Source organism: Mesitornis unicolor, unplaced genomic scaffold, assembly GCF_000695765.1.
Source record: "Mesitornis unicolor isolate BGI_N332 unplaced genomic scaffold, ASM69576v1 scaffold10409, whole genome shotgun sequence".
In the NCBI taxonomy this organism is placed as follows: Eukaryota; Metazoa; Chordata; class Aves; order Mesitornithiformes; family Mesitornithidae; genus Mesitornis; species Mesitornis unicolor.
Genome location: NW_010206591.1, coordinates 10,489 through 23,167, shown reverse-complemented (window position 1 = coordinate 23,167; position 12,679 = coordinate 10,489). Strand labels below are relative to the sequence as shown.

Sequence of the window (12,679 nt, the reverse complement as noted above, 5' to 3'; positions counted from 1 at the left end):
CCTGGAGCCCTTCCAGAAAGACTTGGTTGGAGCTTACACCCTGCCGGATGCTGGAGGGAGAGGAAAGGAGCAAACGCTGCAAGGGGGGAATCACAAGATGCCTCCCCAGCCCTGACTGCAGCCTTATTCCTAAATGTGCTGAATAAGTCCTGCATGAATTTAGACCCTGGAGAGGGCCCTCCAGCCTTTCTCCTTGGGGTTGCAATGAGTACAGCTGTGTCAGCAGGCTGCCTACCCAAATATTGCCTCCAGTGTAGCATGCATAAAGCCTGGCTCACCCTATAGCTGTTACGTAGGAAGGAAAGGTCAAAAAGCTCCTCCTTGGAGAGGCCCCAAGGCAGGAAAGCGACAGGTTGATGCTGCTCCTACCTGCAGACGAAAACCTCCATAGGCTGCTGGGTATTGGGTGTCATTATCCAGGGCGCCACGCGGAAAACCACCGTATCCGTGAAAATCGGAGTGCCTGGTGAATTCTGCAAGGGGTGAAAATGCCAAGCAGTAGCTGTTGAAAACCCCATCGCTGTAAGACTTCACAGGGGATGGGGCAAACCCCACGTACCTTATGGTGGACCAAGCTGACGCTGAAGGAAACCAACCCAGAGAAGTCCGCATCAGGGAAAGCCAACCCTTCAACGTAGAAGGTGTTTTCTCCACTCCCAACATAGTCCAGCACGTAGGAGAGCTTGTCTGGCCCCAATACGGGTTTGTAGCGAGGGTGTGAGTCACTCCCTGGAGAAACACAGGAATACCCAACCCAAAACGGGGTGACCAACCCGTCCACCAGGCTGGAAGGAGCTGGAACCAGCAAGGAGGTGGCTGATGCCAGCATGGTTTGCAGAGGAGCGGGTGTGTCTCCTCTGGGGAACATACTTGATCTTCCTCGTACAAAGAGGACTCTATACCCTCGGGTCCAACCCTTTCAAGGTGTGTGGCTTGAGTTAAGCATCTAATGATATACTTGGGTTCCTTGACCTGATTTTTGGTGGGGAGCTGCTGGAGATCCAACTGCTGGGGTGTTCAAAGGCAAAGTGCACTGTCTGACGAGATGGGCTGCTTTGACGGCTGGGTCATCACCCGCACTGAAGTGGTGCCAAGGGCCACGTGGGGGTTGTCCACCCCATGAAAATGTCAAAATTTCAGAAACCCCATTGAGAAAAGCCTTTTTTTAATCCTTTCTCCCTTGATTTTCCCCACGTAACCCCATCTTCTACAACAGCAGAGGAGCTTTGGAGATAAATGAGCATTTCCACCAACTGGAGGTGTTCGAAATAAATGAGCATTTCCACCAACTGGAGGTGTTCAAACCTTGGCCATGGTGAACAAAAAAATTAGGATTCATCCACCTTGGGGTCACATGCAGAAAGAAGGAAGAAATACTCACGGATAGCATGGAAAACCCGCACTTTATCTGCATCTGACTCTGGGACATGCAGGACCACCTGGTACTCATCAAAGATAGCACTGGGACCTTGAGTCCGCAGCAGCATGACAGACATGTCCTGGAGGTCTGTGGGGAAAAAGATGGAGAGAGGGGATGCGGAGACAAGAGATAGAGATATTGCAAGTGGAAAACAGCCAGGTGAGACATTTTGGGTCCCCTTGTGCTGCAGATGACACTTTACCTGCAGTGGTCCGTATGTCCACCTCATCGCTGTCTGTCCCCCCTTTGCCCGGGCTATCCCGGTCGCAGTTGACCAGCAGCACGGCACCTTGTCCATTCGGACCCCACGTCCACTTGTCCTGGAGGAGAAGCACCCAAACGGGATGGGAGAAAGGTTTTGGCCATCCCAGCATCCCCCTGGACCAGGGAAAATCCCACCACCACAGCCATGCTTGGAGGACAACCCACAACAGTAAAGGCTGGTGGGGAGACACCAGAGATGCTTTCAAGTCACTACATTTCCTAACCTCAGTTTCTAGCAGGCTCAGCAAAGACTATTTCAAGCAGATCTTATCTTCCAACAAGCCAGAAAGTATCTGCCAGGCCTCAACTGGGCAACACTGCGCTGTTTCTAGAAATGCATCTCATCTCGATGTACAATTTGTGCTGCCAATCGGGCTGGAGCTAATTACCTGGGTGTAAGTGCTTGAGCATATGCAGATTTGTTGCCAAAGGGGTAAATCTCTTGCTGTTTGCAAAACTTGCAGCTGACTCATTTAGTGGCATGTTTCAAGTCCAAAAAGGAAAAATAAAAAGAGAAAGCAGAGTATTTTCTCCTATGTGATCCTTGGGTTGGACTGGAGAGGCAGGACATTTTGACACAGAATAAGAAAATAAAAAGTCTTGTCCTCCTAAATTAGTAGGTTGAGAATTTGCCAGGTTATTTGCCTGAATTCAGACACCAGCGGCACCTCCCAAGTCCCTCTTCCTCCTGGAGATTTTCAGGGCTGAGACTGCAAACGGCTGCACCCTGTGTTGACCCTCCATACACTGCCTTCAGCAAAGCTTCTCCTTACCTTGTCCGTCCCTTTGCTCTTCACTCTGCCATTACGGGTCAAGTCCACATCCAGGGATATATCTGAAACAGAAAGAGAGAAGGAAGCCACTGGCAGGGAAATGAGCTCTCGGTGGCATTTTGGGCTCATCCTTGGCTTTAGCCATGAGTCATCCTATACCAACCCTACCTTCACACCCCAAAACTGCTCCAGACCCAATGTCTCCAACAAAAAGCCGATGGAAAAGTCAACCCAATGGCTTATTCAGGGCTTTCCCTCTTTGGTCTCCAGCTGCCTTCTCATGTCTTGGTTCCCTCTACAAGAACATACCTATTTCATGTCATATTTTGCGTTTTCACCACTTCCAAGTGTTTTTTGTGAAGCTGAAACACTGGAGGCATGAAAGCATTTCCACCATGGATGAGTGAACACATAAATAATTACCAGGCTTGATGTAACATTTGAGAAGGAATTTCCTTTTAACAGCTCTTCTTGACCCAAATCCTCTGCTGCAATAAAGTGAAGGTTTACCAGCAACTTCACATAAACCCTACCTAAATCTGTACTAAGCCTATCTTAATACAGAAACCTCCTCCAAATTGGATATATGGCATGTGGAGAACAGAGGCACTGAGGCAGAGTTTTTCCTAATGGTGCAGAGAGGAGGATATGAAGAAGCTGGAAACGAAGCTCTGAATCTAAGCAAGCGAAGGGGATTTGTAAGACAAAAGCCCTGTGGCCAGCAGTGACCCCGGCAGAGCTCATCAATCATGGGACATGGGAAACCATCAGCCTCTTCAGGTGCAATTCTGGGAGGCATACACATGACTGAAGGACAAAGATCTGACTGTCATGTGAATCCTTTAGAAAAACCCAAATTCAGAGTAATTAATCTATCCAAGTGGAAGGCTCTGCATCCAGACTGGTTGTCTAGACTCCCTTTGTAGTCAGTGGAGGAAAATAGGCATTTCAAGAGAGTGATTCATCCCATCCTAAACTTCTAAAATAGGTCAGACAGCTACACTTTGGTTCCTCTCCACTAGCTGCAACAAATGCCGAGGAGGGGGACACCAGCCAAAGTTGGGAGAGATGGTCTCCTTTGGATCTTCTTCTGCCAACGCAATGATCTTGGCAAGCAAAGGAGGATGCTCGGTGTTTGTGTTGGGTGGGGACATGGCCAAGCCTGTGTCTTTTTTGCACCATATAAGGCAGCATAATTACATTTTAATTATTTCCCTCTTGCTTGTCAGCATCAGTCAACACCCAAACCTTCATTGTACGTCATAGATGGGCAGCCCGCGCCCCCCACTTAGCTCCCATCCCATGAACTCAAATAGATCTTGGCATCATAAAGGGTTGAAAGGGTTTGGACCAGCGTTGTTGTAATACCTACCTACGCAGGTGAGATACAACCAAGCCACTGAAAGCTCATTGCCTTCCCGTCCATAGTACGAAATCTTAACCTGCAAAGACGTCACCAGATCATGATCCATGTCCCATGTCCTATCACGCTGAGTAGGTCTTCCCACTCATTAACTTGGTCAACCAATACTATTCAATGAGCTCTTGGAGAGTTCATCCAAGCCACGCTCCACTAATTGCAGTTCAGCTGAACCATTTCTGCCTGCTTCAGCACAAAAATAGGCACAGAAAAAGCCAAGGTTGGAGTACTTTTGCTGCCTGGCATGGTGTTTCTCACATCAGCTTTTGCAACCACTGCTCTCTCATCTTTAGGACACAAAATGTGACCTACTTCTCCTTCTAGGTTTCATTCTTTGTACACAATTACACGATTCATATGCTGTTCTCTCCATAGAAAGGAGCCTAATGCGAGCACTACCTAGAAATGCTTGAGCCTGCCCATAATCCTCTCTTCTTTCCTAGGAAATCTGACTTATTCTTCCAGGTTTTGTGCATAAAAAGCAACTAACCTTATTGTCATTGACTGTCCTGCTGGTGACATCAATGGTCACAACGACCTCTATATCGGGATCCAGAGGCCATCGGGAGTTAATCATGGGCTTTGTCATGGGGCTGTGGATGATGTGGACTGTGACCGCAGAGGTGGCATGGACGTCAAATGACGTGGCACCTTTGGGGGTAGATCTGAAACAGAGAGCAGTGTTGGGTTATAGACCAAGTTGTCCCTCCTGTTCTTCTCCGTGGAGTCAAATGCTTGAACCTGGAATTAAAATCTGGCCTTAACCGAGTGGAAAGGACTTGGAAACCATCTTTAGGTGATGAAATGTGTCGTCTGAATTTTATACGTATTATCTCTGTGGCAGTGTTGAGCAAGCAGAGCTCCCACTGGAGCTTTGGCACGTCCGTCTGTGGTTTAACCTAGATTGTGAATTGCTGAAGTTTGGGCATCCAACTTCGCTCCACAACAGCAAGAAACCCCCAAAATCTCAGCGTTCCATAGCAAAGCCCCAACAGAGAACCAGGACAATTTTTGCTGTCAGCCAACGAGGCAGATGGTTATCGCGGGGCCATACATACCCTGACCTGAGAGATGCCCAAACTGGAGCAGAGCCTGAATCCGAGCATGGAGAACCCTTACCCCACCTCATGACATCCCTCACCTTTGAAGTGCTGCCTACCTGCTCATTACAGCCCCAGCACCTGCATCCCAGGAGCACAAGTGCTCCGACCTGTCTGCTCTTGGGAGTCAGCCTCCCCAGCTGCACGTGAAGAGGGACACGGTGGGAAATTTCAACAGCGAGAACAAAAAAAAAAAGAAAAACCGCAGAAGAGATTTATTTCCAGTGTTGCACATCATCCCTGGTGTCTGCAGCAGCTTGTAAGGGGAGATTAAAGCGTCATCTCGCTTGTCACCCCTCATATTTAATGTTGTGCAACGTCATAAATCGACCTGCACGCTGCTGCACACCACAACTTCTTCAATTTGAGTCTATTTGCCCTCATTTTACAGCCCTCACACCTCAGCATCACCAGCAGATTCCTACCAGAATTTTCTGCCCCAAAACAGACCAAACCACAGCTAAAGCTTGATGCATCCATCACCAAGTTTCTCCCATCCACTGCTGTCCAGCAACAAATTATCCCTTTTTTTTTTTTTTACCTGAAAGAACATTCATCCTTTACTTCTTTGGGCTAAAGCTCAGATTTTGCTACCGAGGAGTCAAATCAGTCCATTTTGGGGGTTGGGCCCCATGTTTAAATGGGATTGAGCTTGCCCTGAGTCCAAATCCAAAAATAAATATGCAAATAATAGGTTTTATATGTTCCCATCTGGCTGAGGGGAAATATAATACTTTTTTAGCTCAACCTGAAGCCCTTTTGGGGGAACAATGGCATGTCCTGGCCTGACTCCAATCCACAACCCCAGTAATCACCCCGGATATGATCCTGACTGGCTTGTCCTGTAGTCTTTATCATTATAAACATTATTTATTAAATAATGACTGTGAAACACCAGGGTAAATACAGCCTTGTATCTGGCCAATAAAGCAACCCCGGTATTTAATGCTAGAAAAAAATCTCCTTTTGTGAAATCACCTATGCAAACCTGCTGGTTTTTTCTGGTGGATTTTTTTCTGCCTGAGCCACACATTTTACCCATTTTAGCTCCAGCCAAGCTGCTCGTCTTGAATTGCTCGTGCCTAATGTTTTCACAGCCAGAAATAGATCCCGCTTAGCCAGGGTGTGCACGGGCTTTGCCTGCAAATCATCATGGCTTGGCTACACTTTGACGCCTTGCATTTGCCAGAACAGATATCCCTCCTTTGGGTGCAGCTCCCCATAGGTCATCGTCCCCTAAAAACAGGCCCAGCGGGATGCGTCCCCTGTGCACTGAACAAGCTCACCAAATCCTTGGATGAACTCATGATGTGGGCTCAAAATGAGCTCAAATTTCCCCCCTCACACCCATTTTTCCCCTAAACAAAGAGCAAAACCACCATTGGGCTCCTCCAAAACCCATCAGCCCTACAGAAAAGGACGGGGATACCCCAATCTCAAGCCTTACCGGCGTGTATCAAGCAAGACCTCAGTACCCAAGACGCAGATGCTGTAGCTGGCATGGCAGGTGGACATCTGCACGACGTGACGTTGAGGCATGATGTGCTGGGAACGACGGCTGCATGTGAAGGAAGCTGCTGCCTGGCTTTGTAGGTAAACCAGCACGACTGGATTAAAAGGCAGGGGAATTTAACTCCTCCTTCCCTCGATGACGGGGTTTAGCCAGGGGACCCTGCCGTCTCCACCTCCGCCACCCAGCAAGCTGCCGCCCCGCTCGGGGAGATGGAGGTGATAAGGCAGCCCCTGGGGGGGACAGGCAGCTTTGGGGAGGGGACACGAGGCAAAGGGGCAGGACAGGGTGGGTGACACCCAGCCCTGCCCTGGGATGCTCAGCAGTGAGCTCTTCTGGGGCTTATTCTCACCTTTTTATTCCCTTTTAACTCCATATAAAGCTCCAAAGCTTAATGCATTAAACATTTCAATCCCTCCTGTTGCACAACGTTAAGTGCTATTACAATACACTGTATCATTAAAATACAGCATTTTCTTTAGAACAACCCGAATTTTCCATCTAGCCTCTCCGTGGGTGACTCACGGCCTCAGCTACCCCATTAGGGCAATGCCCGAATAAAGCCTAACAAAAGGAAATGTTTGTTCAGGTCGGTCCTTCCCATCATAACAACTCCTGAGGAGCACGACAGGCAGAAACGGGTGCAGGGAAAACTGGTTATTTGGCAGGCAGGGAAGGGGAAAAACAAACAACCAAACAACAACAAAACAACAAGAGGCTTTCGGTGGAAATTAAAAGTTCTCGGTGTTACGCTTGGACCTTGCGTTTCGGGGTAACTGGGTGTTTTTGGGCGTGCAGCAAAGCTCCCACAGGAAACATCCCCATTGCTGGAAGTTGGCTTCTACCAGAGACAGCCACCACTCTCTGGGCCATCTCAGGAGGCTTTACCTGCCTTCAAAAAGGGAAATCGGGTGAGATTAATAATAAATAAATAAGAAATTAAGCCGGGCAGGAGGTCACCACACTCGGGATGGAAGGAGTCAACCGCTAAGATGCAGGAAAAAGGCAGTGCAGGGATGGAGACTGAGTCAACAGCCCCATTGCTGCGAGGTTCATCCTCATAGCAAGGGACATGGGGTGATGGATGCACTGAGCATCACGTCCTCAGCCAGAGGAGCAGCGACCTGCATGCACCTTCCCCCGCAAGATCAAACCAGCTGCTTTAAACATCTCCCAGCCAGTCTACATTAAAGGCCTCCTTCTGACTTTAATTGCAGCAGGGGAAAAAAAAACACCACCACCATGTCTTATACGTGAGCATGGCTTTAATAAGATTGTGGGAGCCTGCTGAGGCGGCCAGGATGCTCAAGTGGGGAACACCAGCAGCATTTCCAGGCTCTCCAGGACCTCACCTTGCTTGGGATTTTACATAAAACACCGTTTCCCCAAAACCCAGCACGAGTTAAACTCCCAGTGTTCATAGATTTGTGAATTAGCTGCATCCTCAGAGGAAGAGTCTGGCCACTGCACCATCTCTATCAAAGCAAGTTGCAAGTTGGATTTTCCACTCGTGGATGCTGGTCACACTGGTTTGGACTGTGCATGGTGCTGAGTTTGCCACTCGCTGTGATTTTAGCATCGTATCCTGCTTGGCTGGTTTGAGCCCTGTGCTGGACAGGGAACACACCTTAATCCCCACGGGGTCAGGCTGGTGTGGTCTGTAATCTGGAAGGCGGTGGAGGACGGTGGTTTCAGGCTCCCAGCAAGCGCGAGGGCTTCAGACGAGGGATTCAGGGCTTCAGCTGGGATCCCACGCATCCAGAAAGGATGGAGACACGGTGCCAAAACCTCATCTTCATTTTGCATTTGGGGTTTTTTTTTTTTTGGCAAGTTTAGTCACGGCGCATTTTGAGCCGCCATGGTCACTGCGGACGCTCACTCAGGCCCAAAACACCTCGTCTTTGTTGGGTGGTACCGACACTCACCTCTTCTTCCTCCTCCACCTGCTATTAGTGCCGACATGCCCGTGCACAGGGAGAATGACAGTTTTAAGTCATCTGGCCCATTCAGAGCTGAGTGTTTCTTCCTAATAACACCTTGTCTTGAGAAGCTGCTCTTAAGATCCCTGGTACACGACAGATGGGATCACGCCTCTCCATCAGATTGAGTGAGCTTGGTCAACCTTTTTTTGGGAGGGCTTGCTTCATCTTTTGTCCAATTTCAGCCTGTTTCTAGCCATAATGGAGGCAGAGCCAACCCCCCCCAGTGCTCCTCCAGGAATCCCATTAATAGCCCAGGCCTCCTCAAGGCTTTTCTTCTCATCCATCCTGCACCGCCACTCCATCAAGGAAAGTTTGATAATCTCCCTAAGCAGATAATGACACCTTAGTTATTACTCTGCCTATGTAATTGCAGGCGGGAACTTTTACGAGCCATGTCAACCTAATTACTTGCAATAGGGGAAGACATCGAACCAGTTATCAAGTCCCGCTCGGGTTTGCATGAGGGATTATTTTCTTTATGTGTGCAGCTGTAACAGCAGAGCAGGAGCATCTCAGGCAGGCACCAAGTCCCCTCCCACGGACCTGCCTTCCCCACCCCGCTTGGAAGACAGGGAAGAAAGGCAGTAGACTGGTTTGGACCAGTAAAAAAATGCTTTCAAAGCCAGTAAAACCCAAGAGAGGTTTTCCCCCATCCTGGTAAAACATCCACAACCAGGACTTGTCAGTGCTGGCTTTGCAATCATCTTCTCCTGTGTGAGAAAGCACCAAAAATCCCCCTCCATTCTTTCTCCTCCCAGCAAAATAAAGGCGTCTGCCTGCTAGGAGCCTTCGTACCTGGCAATCCAAGAGCAAAGCGGTCCATAAAAGCGCTTTTTTCCCCCAGGGCTGGAGCCATGCACACATCCCACACTCACCCTGCCCACACTCTCCCCCAGCTTTGCATTTGATTTGTTGCCCTATAAATATCTCCTTCCTTGGGACGGCAATAAAGCCACAGGTGGGCTCAGCTTCACCCGAGCTCCTTCATCCTCACCGGTGGGTCGGTTTCGCCTCCTCGAAGCTGCCTGCCTCTACCAAAATAAAGCCAGTGCAGGCAGGAACAGGCAGTGCCTCATGGCTTGATTAGGATGGGCACCTGTTTGCACCTCCTAAATGTGAAAGGTCACCTTGAAAGGACTCCACGAGGGGAACATTTCCCTCCTACTCTTTGCACTAAGGCACGTGCCTGCAGGAAGGGAGCCACAAAACCACCCCAAAACTCCTCACCAAGCAGCCATGGAGCTTAAAACCCTCTTGCACCCACCTGCTCTGTCTTCCTCGGTGAGAAGATGCCAGGTGATGCGCACATGAAAACCCTCAGGAATCAGCTCGCCAGGGCTGTTTGCAAGCTCCAGCGCTGGGATCTGTTCCCAGGTCCTCGAAATTAGGGCAGGCAGCGATCCATCAACAGCGGGGAAGTTTATGCAAAGCAGCTGCCAATCTGGCAGATCTGATTTTTAACAAAAAACAAACCAGAGAACTCCTCTGACCAGGCTGACTATAGCAACAAAACCACGAGCCTCCCAACATCTACATGTGTACATAAATATCTCTATACGTCCTGTGATGGTTTACCATGTCTGATCTCCCACCTGATAGCACAGAGCAGAGTCTGCGCTGCGAATAGCACTTTTGGCTCCTGAAAAATCCCTTTCTGGCAGTATAAACTGAGGTTTACTTAGCAACTCATGGGGGAAATCTCCCAGGCTTTCGTTGCAATGAGGACAGGCAAGACCTCGCACTTGTACCCAACACTGGACGCAGATACGGAACGGATGCCTCAGCCACCTCTCCAGAGAGCGATTGCCCGTCTCCTTCCTCCCTAAATAAGACGCTGCAATAGCTGGGTGCTTTGCCAAAACCTCTGCAAGAAGGATTTAGTAGTTTCCCCACTGCCACATAGCTGCAGCAGCTCCATGAAGATCTCCAGAGGCTTGCAAAGGCCCCAAAAAGCTTTGAAAGACCCCTAAGGCTTGCAAAGAAACCAGGGAGCGTACAAAGACCCTGCATGGCTTGCAAAGACGCCAGAAGGCTTCCAAAGGCCTCAAGAAGCTTTGAAAGACTCCCAAAGTCTCACAAAGACCAAACCTGGTTTCCAAGAAGCCCCCAAGAAGCTTGCAAAGACACTAACCTCCTTCAACACCAACCCCTCAAAGACAGTGATCTGGGCAGTGGCAGGGAAATGGGCTCTGCCAGCCCCTTGGGCAGTCAGGGCCACCCAAAAAACCCAGGAACACCAAAAAAAATACCTCAGAGCCATCAGGGTTTCAATCCCATGTTTGCTAGCGGGTAACACTTGCTTCTAAGGGGTCACAGGTTTCCTTCTGCTTGGCAAGTGCTGAGGACTTTTACTGGTACAAGCGCCATTACACCAGATAGATCACGAGGGATATAAATACATTATTTATATTTCTATATGTATGCATAAAACAAGCCCTGCCAGCAGCTAGAAATACTCTGATTTTAAAAATCACAAGTGATGTGGTGACCTCGGGGTCTCTCTGCAAGATGAGAAGGCTTAGGGGTTGGGGGTTTTTTGAAGAGGAGAATTTAAATAGCATGTGTTCTCCTTACTGACAACTGAAATGCTAAATCCTCAGCTGCAGGGACTGGGAAGTGAAAGCAGTAAAAGAGAAGCTGCTTTTTGCTTGTTTTCTTCCAAACTGGTGGGTTTACACTGCTATTACCGCAGCCCAAGGATCCCACAAGGTAGGCGAGCCCATCCCATCCCATGCAACACTGGCTGCTGGCTCCACTTTGGGGTAAAAAGAGGAAAAATAAATCCCAGACAGCACAAAATTGGTGAACGGAGCCCACTTGTGCAAATGCAATGCAGTTTTGGTTTCATTTTTTTTTCTTTTTAAATTATTTCCCTTTCTGGTTCCTCTTTCACCAGTGTTTCTTACTACTGGTGGTTTAAACAGACAGAGGCTTAGTAGAGAAATCATGATGCTTCTCAGAAGAAAGAGCATTTTTCCAGTTGCCAGTGGGGACAGCTCCAGTGTTTAAACCAGGTGTCACTTAATCCAAGTTCCCAGCACGTTTTGCACAGCAGCGGTGCCACCCTGACCACGATGCTCTATGAAAGGCACAGTCTGGGAGCAAAGTCATTTATATTTTCTTATATTCTTTTTTTGGGGGGGAACATCTACAGCCTTAAATAAAATCTCCCCATTGCCACAAATCTCAATTTTGCATGGGCAGAAAAGCAGCAAAACTGTCTTTTTTAGTGTGCTCCCAAGTGTCTGCTCAGCAACACAAAGTCCTCGCTCACATTTGCTCAGGTCATGGCAAAAAGAAAACCAGGAACTTCTTCAGGTGGGAAACTGGATTTGAGGTTATTTCCCATGCCCCAGCCATGGAGGGAAGAGAGTACAAAAAAAGAAAAGCCCGAAAGGGATATAAAATAGGGAGCATCAACCTGAACGTTTCTGCTCCTCACTAATTGCTTGTGGCTTCCAAAATCTGGGGCAGAAGTTTGGTTTTTAAAATGAATATTTAGCTTGGTTTTAATAAATAATGCAAATGCCTGTGTGGGCGGCAATTGCTCCTGCCGTGCTCCGCTGTGGCGCAGGGTGGCAAGTGGCAGGTTCAGCCGAGCTAAACCACCTCCGGTTTCCTCTCATCAGCATCTTGCTCCCCAGCTTCCCTTTGAAAATATGGGGAAAAAAAGGAGTGTCCTGCTCTAGCCTAAGGGATGGAAAATTGTATTTCTTCCTCCCAAAAGCAGCCTGAGCTTTTCCCTAGAGAGCAGGAAAAGTGGCTGCCTCATGGATGCAGGCGCCAGCTGGAACCCAAAGTGGTGTAAAATCACCTCCACATTGAGCTGCTTGTCCCTGTTTGGGGTTGGGGACACAGAGGGATGAGGAGCTGGGGACAGCTGGGGGAGCTCCTTGCATAAGGCTGGGAGCTGGCCAGGCTTTGGGCCAGCTGCCCTCCCTCTGAGATCATTTTCATGGGGCTTTATAGGGCCCAATCCAACTGCCCCCTCCCTTCGGGCTGGGGTGGGGTCTGCAAAGTTGTCATCCCAACCTCTGCAAGTTGCAAAGGCTGAGGGATTTGCTCTGGAGCCGGCTGAGGAGGAGGAGGGAGGTGTGCCAGGGAGGAAGGAGAAGCAGCTGGGCACTACCAGGGGCTCAGTGCCACCCGGAGCGGGTGGGTAAGGGTACGAGTGCCCATCATCGGTGTGCCTGGGCTGCTACGTGGGGAG

At 49.1% G+C, this 12,679-nt stretch overlaps 1 protein-coding gene across 1 annotated transcript in view; it reads right to left on the bottom strand.

Moving 5' to 3' along the window:
- Positions 1-6,516, bottom strand: part of PADI1 (peptidyl arginine deiminase, type I) — a 10,263-nt gene extending 3,747 nt beyond the window's left edge. Inside the window, 9 exon segments of the mRNA XM_010191821.1 lie at positions 2-50; positions 370-473; positions 560-729; positions 1,382-1,507; positions 1,623-1,740; positions 2,458-2,519; positions 3,830-3,899; positions 4,368-4,542; positions 6,425-6,516. Coding sequence (XP_010190123.1) covers positions 2-50; positions 370-473; positions 560-729; positions 1,382-1,507; positions 1,623-1,740; positions 2,458-2,519; positions 3,830-3,899; positions 4,368-4,542; positions 6,425-6,516 — 966 coding nt within the window.
- Positions 6,517-12,679: the final 6,163 nt, after the last annotated feature.